Genomic DNA, 12645 nt, shown 5'->3' with positions numbered 1-12645 from the left:
CCAGGCTCTGGCTATTACAAATAATGCTGCTATGAACATAGTTGAACAGATGTCCTTGTTGTATGAATGTGTTCTTTTGGGTATATGCCTAAGAGTGGAATTGCTGGATCTTGTGGTAGACTGATTCCTATTTTCTTGAGGAGTCACCATACTGATTTCCAAAGTGGCTGTACAAGTTGGCATTCCCACCAGCAGTGGAGGAGTGTTCCCCTTTCTCCACATCCTCTCCAGCATGAACTGTCATTGGTGTTTTTGATTTTGGCCATTCTGACAGGAGTAAGATGGTATCTCAGAGTTGTTTTGATTTGCATTTCCCTGATGCCTAAGGATGTTGAACACTTCATATGTGTCTATTAGCCATTTTAGATTCCTCTATTGAGAATTGTCTATTTAGTTCTGTACCCCCTTTTTAACTGGATTATTTGGTGTTTTGGTGACTAGTTTCTTGAGTTCATTGTATATTTTGGAGATGAGCTCTCTGTCAGATGTGGGGTTGGTGAATATCTTTTCCCATTTTGTGGGCTGCCGTTTTGTCTTGTTGACTGTGTCCTTTGCCTTACAGAAGCTTCTCAGTTTCAGGAGGTCCCATTTATTAATTGTCAATCTCAGTGTCTGTGCTACTGGTGTGATGTTCAGGAAGCTCTCTCCTGTACCAATTTGTTCAAGGGTACTTCCCACTTTCTCTTCTAAGAGGTTCAGTGTGGCTGAATTCATGTTGAGGTCTTTGATCCATTTGGACTTAAGTTTTGTGTATGGCGATAGACATGGATCTATCAGCAGTTTTCTACATGCCAGTATCCAGTTATGCCAGCAACATTTTTTGAAGATGCTTTCTTTTTTCCATTGTATAATTTTAGCTTCTAGTTTCCAATGGCACCAGGTACACATAACACTCATAACACATAAATAAATAAAATTTATTTGCAATCTGTGTTAGTGTTCCATAACTATGATAAATCCATGAGATAATCATTGTCATTTGGGGGTTTCGGTCCCTTCACTGATGCAGCATAGGGTGGAGAAAACTATCCACCTCATGGCTGGAAATGAGAGAGGAAGTGAAAATCTTGGGTCCCACAATCCCCTTCAACAGCAAGCCTTCAATCACCTGCATGCAGACCTTCACCCAGGGCCACCTCTTCAAGATGCTGTGGAGCATCCCAGAGGTACCAATCTGAGGACCAAGCACACTGACATTTCGGATCCACCTAAAATCTACTGGTCACTTAGGGGCATACACAGAGTAGCACATTTATTTATTTATTTATTTGTTGCCTAACAAGGTATTCCAGACAATGCTCTGCCTTCTTTTTGGCTAATGCCATGCTCTTAACAATTGTGCTGAAGAATTGTCTGCTGTGGATTTCTGGAAGTTTCTTTCAGGAGTTGATTATATAGCTCTCATAGTCACGAGTCCATCAACAACATATGCCTAGTAAGGTGTCTTTAAAGAGAAACAATAAAACAGGTTATATTTTGAATGGTTGAAAAAATTATGGGACCAGGCTTTGAGAAACCTAAACTTCAAGGCACTGGTTCAACATAACATTTACTAACCCAGCACCTATGGTGACTTTAGGACTTTAGTTAGTTCCACAACTAACAGGAAATGAAGATGAGCCCAAAAGCCACACTTCCACACTTTGCTGTTGTTAATTTCTTTATTATATTTTATTGTTTGTCTTCTTTCAAGAACATAAAAAGAAACTAATACTAATCTCCAGTATAAGACATAACTATGTCTTGTTTCTTCAACATTGGTTACATCAACTTTTTTAAGTCTAGAAATTTCACTAGATGACCACAAAATGAGATGCCATAACCCATGGATCTCCTAGATCCTCCAGGTGCCTTGGTTTGGGGTAGAGTTTATCAGAAGGCCTTGTGGTGATAAGTACTGGCTAAGGGACATCTCAAGGCTCCTGTGGAATACTCCAGTGCTGTTAGCTTCTGACCTGAGAGTCAGGCAATATGAACAAGCAGATGGCTGTATATGTCCTGTAGGCTATGTAACAGCAGATCTTTGGCTGTAGCTATTCTATACTTTTTTTTAGAAGCCTTAAAACATCCTAGAGGAGGAAGAATCTATTTCTTTGTTCAAAAACTTCGCCTGCTTCCAACTGATCTAAGCATTGACACCAGCCCCAGGCTGTTCCAACTGATCTAAGCATTGACACCAGCCCCAGGCTGTTCTCATTAAGGGTCCCAGCTTGTCACTCTCTCTGTAGGCACAGGAGAAAGGACACAGACTTTGGAATCAGACCTGGGATCAATTTCCAGCTCTGCCTTCTCAAAACCATAAAACCACTGGTTCATTACTTGAGTCCTGCATGTACTTAACTGCATGGGCAGATGGTCACAGTGGGGACAGCACCTAGGAAAGGGTCTGGCACAGCTGTGGCCCAGCACTCTGCCGCAGGGGTTACAAACTCCAGAGGTGGACTGAGCCTCATTCTCATGATGGCTGCTTACTGTCTGCTTTTCATCATGGACTGACTAAAGATGTGCTGTATTTTGAGACAGAGTCTGGCTGTGTAGCTCATGCTGTCGTTGAATTCATGATCTTCCTGCCTCAGCCTCCTAAGTATGAAGATTAGAGGGGAATGACACCATAGCCATTTGGGCACAATTTATTTTTTTAAGTTGAGAATCCTGAAGATCACATATTAGTGCCAAAATTACCTGATAAAGCAACTTTCTACTTTCACTTAGAGAATTTTAAGTGGCCCCTGGACAGACAGAAGCCTGTTTCCAAAGGCACACAAGCCTTTTAGGTAGAGCTTTGACATTAGGCCTTGACTAGATGGTGTGTTGAGAACTGAAGAGTCAACTGCTACCCCCAGATAGGAATCTCTCATTCAAACCAATGAATGAGGAGCCCATGTCAAGAGTCAAAAAGCTATGCTTTCGTCACACAGCTGAACCAATCTCATGGAAACTCATGAACTCTGGACTGACAGTGTTAGAGACTCCAGGGGACTGAACTAGGCCCTCCTATGTGTGGGAGACAGCTGTGAAGCTTGGACTATAAGAAGAGCTCCTGGCAGTAAGACCATGATATAATCCTGGCACATAAGCTAGCTTGTTGGAGCCCATTCCCTATGGTGGGATGCACACAGCCTTAATGCATGGGAGAGGGGCCTGGCCCTGCCCTAACCTATTGTGCCAGATTTTGTTGACTCCTCATGAAAGCCCTTACCTGTGAGAAGTGGACTGGGGGGTGGGCTGGTGGGAGGCAGGGGTGGGGGTGGAAGGAGGGGTGGAAAGGAGAACTGTGGTTGTAATTTAAAATGAAATGTAAAATAATAAATTATTTAAAAAGAACACCAAAAAAAGAAAGTTAGAAATGTTTTGGATTTCATCAAAAAGTCCTAAGTCTACACTGTGAGATGGCATGAAGAAATAAGAGACCTTCAATGTCTCTAAGAAAGGAAAGGTGTTTGTTTTGTTGTTGTTTTGATTTATTAGTGTAGCCCAAGTACTTAGGAGGGTGTTGTGTATTTGGAGAGTATCATTAGAATATGAGGTGTTAGCAAGCATGTTATATATATGTTCTAGTACGGTGCTGACTATACAATAATTAGAATAAGTTCTTCACTGATAAACACAGATTTGTGCTCCAGCTGGTTAATATTGTGCCAGAATCTCATCCCATACAGGTCTACTTTACAATTTTTAACCTGTTGTCCTTTCTCTTGAAATTATCCATTTATTTATTTCTCCCTTGCAACAAGAGAGTGTAATGACTTGAGTGGGTGAGGAGGGTGAATTGAAATGAGATTTTTAGGGGTAGTTAAACTTGTGGTATAAAATTGGTTTGAACGGAATGGGAAGAAATTGAAGGCTGGGAGAAGCTGGAACTCAGTGAGACATGAGGTGTGTTTGACAGATTTTTCATATGCCACATTTGCCCTGTGCACGTTACCTCTGGATGAGGAAAAGAGTATCTAAATTCCTCCTGCTCTGTAACAGGACTGGGGGCTCAGCAGAGCTAATGACCATTGCCTCTGCTTGGAGGTCCAGATCCCAGACTTCTGAATACTCAGAAGTAAACATAATCAGACAGAGAGTGAGCCTGCCATGCTTTGAGAATTAAAATAGGGCGGTTTAGCTAGAATTAAGAGGTTGTAGAGAAAATGTCTTAGGAAATCTGGCCAGAGAAATAAATGAGAAATGGATACGATGGCGCACACCTGTAACCCCAGCACTTAGGAGATAGAGGCAGGAAGATCAGAGAGTTCAAAGCCACCTGAGGTACACGAGCCCCAGTCTAAATAAATAAAGAGATAGGTTGCACAGGGCCTTAACCAGTGCAAATACAGAATTTGGATTTATCTGTGTCAGTGATGCCAGAATAACTTTTAAGTAATAAAATCTTTTTTAGAAAGAAATATTATGGCAGGTCAATATGCACAGTAAATTTGAAGGAGGGGGGGGTCTTCTGTCCCCAGCTATGGAGCAGAACGAGGAGGAACTGGACAGCAGCTGGCTGTGATGCAAGACTGACATGCACTTGCAAGTGTTTTTAGTGTATCCTGTTCTGTCAGAGGAGAAACGCAGCATCATTTTCCTTGTCCCGTTGTAGTCCCCTTTACAAGCAGATGAAAGAAGAAAAGAAAAAGTCCATTTAAAGAGCTGCCCTTTGTTCTGATTAGAAGCGACCGAAAGTGCTTAGGAATTTACGGAAAGTTTAGCCTTCGAGGGCAAGAGGTCTTTGATGCCCCAAACCAGTGAGGAAACGGAATCTTTTCCATTTAGTACATTCAGTTGGAACAAGTTCATGGACTAAACTTAGACTTTTAAACTCTTTCCGGGCTGGTGGAGGCAAGTTTTAAACAAAAGGCTTTCCTTGTACTTTATTAAAAACCAAGACGGTGAATCTTGAATAGCATGAGTACCACCCACCGCAGGCATTCTGTTGTGTGTGGTTTTGACTGCAGGATGCACGGACGGACAGGCGGCAGCCTTTGGCCGGCTGCACTTGCTGAGGTCCCTGTCCTGCCCTGCGTGTGCGGCTTGTGTGACTGGTGATGCAAACGCGCCCGCCCTTTTCTGGGAACACAGAAAGCCTGAGTCAGGCGGAGGCTCGGAGGTATTAAAGCGCTGGCGCTGCGTCGGGCAGGGGCAGGCACAAGCACTTGCAGGATGAGGCTTCCCGGCTGGTACTGGCTGAGCTCGGTGGTGGCGGTCCTGGCTGCCTGCGGAGCAGGAGCAGAGCAGGCGCACAACCTGACCGAGGAGCTGCGGGATGCGAGCGCCCAGGCCGCCTGCCCCGCCAGGCTGGAGGGCAGAGGGAAGTGTGAGGGCAGTCAGTGCGGGTTCCAGCTCACCCTGCCCACGCTGACCCTCCAGCTCCCGCAGCAGCTCGGCAACATGGAGCAGGTGCTCAAAGAGGTGCGGGCCCTCAAGGAAGCTGTCGACAGTCTGAAGAAATCCTGCCAGGACTGCAAGCTTCAGGCTGACGACCATGGAGACCCAGGCGGGGACGGAGCAGGGCCGGCCGGGGACAACCGAGTCCAGGAACTGGAGAGTCAGGTGAACAAGCTGTCCTCTGAGCTCAAGGATGCCAAGGACGAGCTCCAGGGGCTGCAGGGGCGCCTGGAGACGCTGCACCTTGTAAACATGAACAACATGGAGCACTACGTGGACGACAAAGTGGCAAATCTAACGTTCGTGGTCAACAGTTTGGACGGCAAATGCTCCAAGTGTCCCGGCCAAGAATCCACCCAGTCACAGCCGGGTAGGTGCCATGAGCTTCTTGCCGTTTGTGCCTGGAGGCTGCCATAAACGCTAACCTGAGGGAGTAAGTTAATCAGTGTGTCACCTGTTGGTTATGGCAGGAGGAACGAGTATTTTTCCCAAATGAGAAGTGGTAAAGGATCTGATTACAAAAATCCTATCAGCTGTATCCGATGGAGACGCTGGCAGGTAGTCTCTAGAGCATCCACCCTGGCTGACCCACCCTCCCGCCATCAGAAGCCAATTCCTCCTGGGTTAGTGCCTGCAGCCGGGCTCAGCGTCACAGGATAGATATGGCAAAGTTTCCGGCTGTTCTTGGGCCTCGGAAATCGGGTCTTGGATGGCTTCTGACCACTTCTCACAGCAGCAGGTGGTCTTTGAAAGGCTTTCAAAAACAATCTGCTGTGCTTGAGTCTCAAACACCCAGTGAGAATGGGAGATTTTATACATAGACTAAAAGCTGCTCCGTGTTTGCAAGACATTGTGGTTTGAGACTTAGTGTCATGTCCATCCTCACCATCCCAATTACTTAACAGTAACACTGATACTGTTTTTAAAGACCACAGACGAGCTGCCTACCAGGCCTGCAGCATTGTTTTCCATGACCCTTGCTGATGGTGTTGCCACACCCTAGAAGGCCACCTCTATGCTAGGATCTGTGCTCATCCTGACTGTGAGGTTAATGGAACATAGTGTGATCGTTTCATTTGGAATCTCCTGGCGGTAGTAGGTCATGGTGTGTCAAGGACCACTGTCACTAGTGACCCTGGCAGCCTGGATGGAATTCACCCTGCATGTTGCCAGGTAGACAATGATGTTTTAAGTGACATCACAGGGTGTATATTAGATATGGCGCTGCACTGTGACTTGAAATGATACAAAAAAGATTCTATTATTTACTTTTCTCCTAAAAGTTTTAGGGCATAAAATATTATGAATTCTAAATACACAATTTTTTTGCACCTCACAAGAATCTTTTTTCCCAGATTTTTTTATTTGAATTAGAAACAAGATTGTTTTACATGACAACCCCAGTTCCCTTCTCCCTCCGGTCCTCCCCTACCACCTCCTCCCAACTAAAACCCTACCTATCACATATCCTTTCTGTTCCCCCTGAATGGTGAGGCCTTCCATTGGGGGAGTTATCAGAGCCTCACAAGAATCTTAAATAACTTATTTTATCTGACTCAAATTTTTATAAACACTAACTGGGAACAAATAGTTGGTCTCTGAGCTCTACAAAACCCTGCTGACTGTTTACACTGAGCACAATCACCCTGATGCTTCTTCTAGAAAACAAACTGACTATACCTTTCTGAATAATAAATTCAGAATAATACTGGTATATTATTGGGACACCATGGTTTTTTGTTTTTAAACTTGAACCTCTTTATAGGTAAAATGAGAGTGGGATTCTGAGCAATGCTGTGCAATGAAGCTGACGCTTCTTTTGGAACATATCCCATAACCTTAGCTGATTGTGTCTAGAGTGTGGCCCAGGAGACTTGGTCTCCTCTCAGTTTAGGACAGAGGAAATCCATGGTTGTGAGAACAAGCTCTCTTCCAGGCAGGTTTGACTTTATGTCCTAGCTCTTAACACTTGTTCCAAGTGGGAAGAATCACCAAACTTCTTTGAGAAGAACAGACTTTATAAGCAAGCTGGCAGTAGTAACACCTACCTCCCAAGGCTGGCTCGTGTATTCAGTGCAAAACCGCTAGTGTTTGGTAGAGTTTCTGGAGGTGCTGTCACCATTATTACCAACCATGACACTCCTGTGTGAGTGATAACAATGGTTGGTTCTGAGGCCTTAATACACATCTATTGGCCAGGTCCAGCTGAGTGTGTTAGAGCCCAGTTCCATGATCAGCATTAACTGACTTATCAAATTGCTTTTGAGTCTAGGTAGTCTTCAGATGCACAGCTTTTGTTAACAAAATTCCATGCTTTTCTTTCTTCCTCTTTCAGTTCAACACCTAATATACAAAGATTGCTCTGACTACTACATGATAGGAAAAAGAAGCAGTGAGACCTACAGAGTGACCCCTGATCACAGAAATAGCAGCTTCCTGGTGTACTGTGACATGGAGACCATGGGGGGAGGCTGGACGGTGCTACAAGCTCGCCTCGATGGAAGTACCAACTTCACCAGATACTGGAAAGACTACAAAGCAGGCTTTGGAAACCTTGAACGAGAATTTTGGCTGGGTAATGATAAAATTCATCTGCTGACCAAGAGTAAGGAAATGATTTTGAGAATAGATCTTGAAGATTTTAAAGGTCTCAAATTATATGCCTTGTATGATGAGTTTTACGTGGCTAACGAATTTCTCAAATATCGATTGCATATTGGTAACTATAATGGCACAGCAGGAGACGCCTTACGTTTCAGTAAATATTACAACCATGATCTGAAGTTTTTCACCACCCCTGACAGAGACAATGACCGGTACCCCTATGGGAATTGTGGTCTCTATTACAGCTCAGGTTGGTGGTTTGATGCATGTCTCTCTGCAAACTTAAATGGCAAATATTATCACCAGAAATACAGAGGTGTCCGAAATGGGATTTTCTGGGGCACCTGGCCAGGAATTAGCCAGGCACAGCCTGGTGGCTACAAGTCCTCCTTTAGGCAGGCCAAGATGATGATTAGACCCAAGAATTTCAAGCCATAAATTGTTAGTGTGTATCTCTAGGGGTATTTACTATCTAAAAGGCAATGAATTCCCTCTGCCTTTTACCATATATTCCTTTCCTATGGTTAAAACATTTCCTTTTAAACTTCACAGCTTTTGAAACAATGCTAAAAATATCTAAAAAGACTTCTTTGTTGCTGTTATATAAAGCATGCTTCTACATCATATCTGCAAATTCTTTAATTGTCATTAGTTGAAAAAGTTCCCAACTATATTTATTATTTTTTACAATTAAAAAACTAAATTATTCAGCAAGCTAAATTCTATATAAACAACTTTTATTTTCACTAGGGCTTAACTTGCATATTTGAAAATACATTAGTCTTTTCAGGTCAAAGGTACTCATGTATCTGTATGTAGCCAAGAATCATAGTATTTGCATTGCACCAAGAGACCTTTTAAGTTCTTAAAAAAAGACACAGGGAGATAAGATGAGTAGCTAAACTTATGTAGTATTTATGAAATGTAGAATATGGCATTAAAACATCTTAAAATGAAGTAGCATAATATGTTTCTTCCCCAGCCAAACTAGAAAATGATGTCACCCTGAAGACTTTGGTTTCGTAGAAATTCATTCACTGTTTAGGGCCTGTTAGAACCTAATGCAAAACCTGCTTTGTTGTCAGCCTCTGCTCTACATGCACAATAGTTTTTAATGTAAGGTGCTAGACTACTGTAAGACTTTCTTAGGGAAAGGCACAATAGGGAAAAAACATTTATTTAGACTTTGAAAGCCAATCCTACACCCAAAGCAATACTATTGTTATGGGATCAACTTCCTAGGAGCTAACTTTTCTAGAATAAGTTTATTTAAGATGATTTTGAAATAGTAGTTCAAATTTTATACATTGTAATACAAAATTAATTGGATTGCTTATTTCAGTCTCAGAAATTCAAAGAATATACATATGCAAAATATAAGTTCCTGGAACTTTTAGAATTTCTTAAATGTAAAATGCCAAGGATCATTATTAAAGAGCTTTAGGAGAGGTTTCATTTTACCATTGTGAAAAGGGACCATTTCAGGGAGAAACGAGGGTTGAGTAGAACTTGAAGTACTGTATGCAGTCAGTTATATGAGGTAACTGACTGTACAGTATGCAATGTGTAAGCAATAACTGTGATCTTTAAATTTTTGCTGTGGTTTCCAATATACTCACCAAACTTTAAAATATATTTGCAAGGATTCAACCTTACTTATTTTTTGAAAACAATTAGGGAGCATAGTTATTGTCTTTACTGCTTACATTTTCAAATATGTAGTCATTGTAGAAAAAAATCTTTAAAAGGTGAAAGATTATTTTAAAAATATGAAACAAGATGTTTTCAGGTAAATACAATAAAATTAATCTATTATTAATATAATTAAATTACCAGAGCAGGGTAAATACACGCTGAATTAAGTGACCAAATGTAAAATGTAGCTTTCAAAGGCTGTTTACATACTTGGTACAATATTTGAATGTAAGTGACATAATTGATTTTAATTGTTTCCTTTTAAAAAAGGCCAAGAAGAAAAAAAAATAAAAAAAATAAAAAGGACCAAGAAGATTTTGATATACAATATACATGTTTCAAATCCTGTCTACTATATGTAACTGTATGAGTCTAAAGACATTTAAGTCATAAAATTGGGCTGATGATAGCCAAGAAAAATGTGCATTCATGTTCAGTGTGTCTTTTTCAGGGGAGTTTGGTGAATAACAGTATCCATGTACATTATCTTTGCACACTCAATGAATCAATATATTGTTTTCTATTATACTCTTATGGTGGTTTTATAATGAACTCTTTAACACAGAAATTTATTTTGAAATCATTTTCTGTCACTCATTTAAAAATATATTGTAGACTTTGATAATCTTTAACCTGTTTATTGAAATAGTCCTTTGTCTTAACTATTCACCAATAAATGCCAATGATCATAAATGTACAATATTTGCAATTATTTATTTTTAGAATTTTGGTTTCATTTGGGTGACTAATACTGATTTTAATTACTACTTTATTGATGAACATTATTCTTTAAAAATGCTGAGTGAAACTAATTTCTTTTTTATTTCAATTAAAAACAATCTTATTTTGCATATCAATTCTAGTTCCCTCTCCCTCTCATCCTCCCATTCCCCCTATCCTCTCCCCATCCCACCCCTACCCATCCACTCCTCAGAGAGGCCAAGGCCTCCCATGGGGGACCATCAAAGTCTGTCACATCATTTGGGGCAGGGCCTAGGCCCTCCCCCTGTGTCTAGACCAAGAGAGTGTCCCTCTGTAGAGACTGGGCTCCCAAAGTCCATTCCTGCACTAGGGATAAATACTGGTTCCACTGCCAGAGGTCCACAGACTTCCCTGGTCTCGCAACTGATACCCACATTCAGTGGGCCTGGTTCAGACCTATGCTGGTTCCCCAGCTGTCAGTCTGGGGTTCATAAGCTGCCACTTGCTGTTTATGTGGGTTTCCCCAGCATGGTCTTGACCCCTTTGCTCATCACTCCTCCCTCTCCATAACTGGATTCCAGGAGTTTGGCTCAGTGCTTAGCTGTGGATCTCTGATCCTGCTTCCATCAGCTACTGGATGAAGGTTCTAGTATGGCATTTAAGGTAGTCATCAATCTCATTATTGGGGAAGAGTGTTTAAGGTTGCCTCTCCACTATTGCTTAGATTCTTAGTTGGGGTCAACCTTGTAGATTTCTGGACATTTCCCTAGTGCCAAATTTCTCTTTAAACCTATAATGGCTCCCTTTATTCAGGTATCTCTTTTTTTGCTTTCTTTCTCTATTCTTCCTGATCCCTCATGTTCTCCTCTACCCCTCCCCTTCCTCCTACCACCCCCCATCCATGCTCCCAGTTTGTTCAGGAGATCTTGTCTCTTTCCCCTACTCCATGTTTGATGTAAATCTCTCTTAGGGTCCTCCTTGTTTCCTAGCTTCTCTGGTGGTATGGATTGTAGGCTGGTTATCCTTTGCTCTATGTCTAATATCCACTTATGAGTGAGTACACACCATGTTTTTCTTTCTGGGTCTGGGTTACCTCACTCAGTATGGTTTCTTCTAGTTCCATCCATTTGCCTGTGAAATGTCAAGATTTCATTGTTTTTTTTTTTCCCCCCCACTGAGTAGTACTCCATTGTGTAGATGTACCACATTTTCTTTATCCATTCTTCAGCTGAGGGACATTGAGGTGGTTTCCAGGTTCTGGCTATTACAAATAATGCTGCTATGTCTGTGTGGTATGAATGCGCATCTTTTGGGTATATGCCTAAGAATGGAATTTAGGTAGACTGATTCCCATTTTCCTGAGGAACCACCATACTGGTTTCCAAAGTGGCTATACAAGTTTGCACTCCCACCAGCAATGGAGAAGTGTTCCCCTTTCTCCACATCATCTCCAGCATAAACTGTCATTGGTGTTTTTGATTTTAGTCATTCTGACAGGAGTAAGATGGCATCTCAGAGTTGTTTTGATTTGCATTTCCCTGATGGCTAAGGATGTTGAGCACTTTACTTTCTTAGGTGCCTTTCAGCCATTTTAGATTCCTCTATTGAGAATTCCCTATTTAGTTCTGTAGCCCACTTTTTAATTGGATTATTTGGTGTTTTAGTGACTATCTTGTTGAGTTCTTTCTTTTTATATTTTGGAAATCAGCCCCTTTGTCAGATATGGGGTTGGTAAAGATCTTTTCCCATTTTGTGGGCTGCCATTTTGTCTTGTTGACTATGTCCTTTGCCTTACAGAGGCTTCTCAGTTTCAGCAGGTCCCATTTATTAATTGTCGATGTGAAACTAATTTCTTTGGAATTTGACTGACTCATCTGTCACTAAAGGAGAAAGACATTTTGCTGAGAAGCAGTAATGCCCCAAATGTATTCATGTTCTGATGAAGAGAGCTTGTATATGCAAAGCATAAGAAGCATCTGAACCACAGTATTGGCTGTCCTTCATTGCTGGTAGCTTCCCCACACCCCTCAAAAAGTCATAAAGGTAAAATGGATGTATGGAATTACAACAAACTCTTGCTTAAAATTATTTTCATTGATGTGTAATTAAGGTTGTGTTTCATGTCTCTTTAAAGCCTTGTAAAATAAAATATTTAATCTTCATATCTATCTTTCAACATGGAAACATTGTAAGATGATATATATATGTATATACATATATATACATATATATATATATAATCTGAAAAGTTGAACTGTATTTACCTAATCTAGA

At 41.4% G+C, this 12645-nt stretch overlaps 2 protein-coding genes across 3 annotated transcripts in view; one reads left to right on the top strand and one right to left on the bottom strand.

The window, feature by feature from the left end:
- Window positions 1-10346, top strand: part of Fgl2 (fibrinogen like 2) — a 72515-nt gene extending 62169 nt beyond the window's left edge. Inside the window, exons 1-2 of one of the 2 annotated variants that reach the window (XM_027393444.2) lie at window positions 4039-5740; window positions 7706-10346. In XM_027393444.2, coding sequence (XP_027249245.1) covers window positions 5146-5740; window positions 7706-8412 — 1302 coding nt within the window. In that variant the 5' untranslated portion in view covers window positions 4039-5145 and the 3' untranslated portion in view covers window positions 8413-10346. Of the gene's footprint in view, window positions 1-4038; window positions 5741-7705 lie in introns of those variants that run through there. The other variant, XR_003480711.2, reaches the window with a different exon arrangement.
- The window catches only part of Ccdc146 (coiled-coil domain containing 146), a 145321-nt gene that overhangs the window by 90806 nt on the left and 41870 nt on the right, over window positions 1-12645 (bottom strand). The gene's annotated exons all lie outside the window — the stretch shown is intronic.

Source organism: Cricetulus griseus (assembly GCF_003668045.3).
Source record: "Cricetulus griseus strain 17A/GY chromosome 1 unlocalized genomic scaffold, alternate assembly CriGri-PICRH-1.0 chr1_0, whole genome shotgun sequence".
Taxonomy (NCBI): Eukaryota; Metazoa; Chordata; class Mammalia; order Rodentia; family Cricetidae; genus Cricetulus; species Cricetulus griseus.
This window is presented reverse-complemented; position numbering and strand designations above follow the sequence as displayed.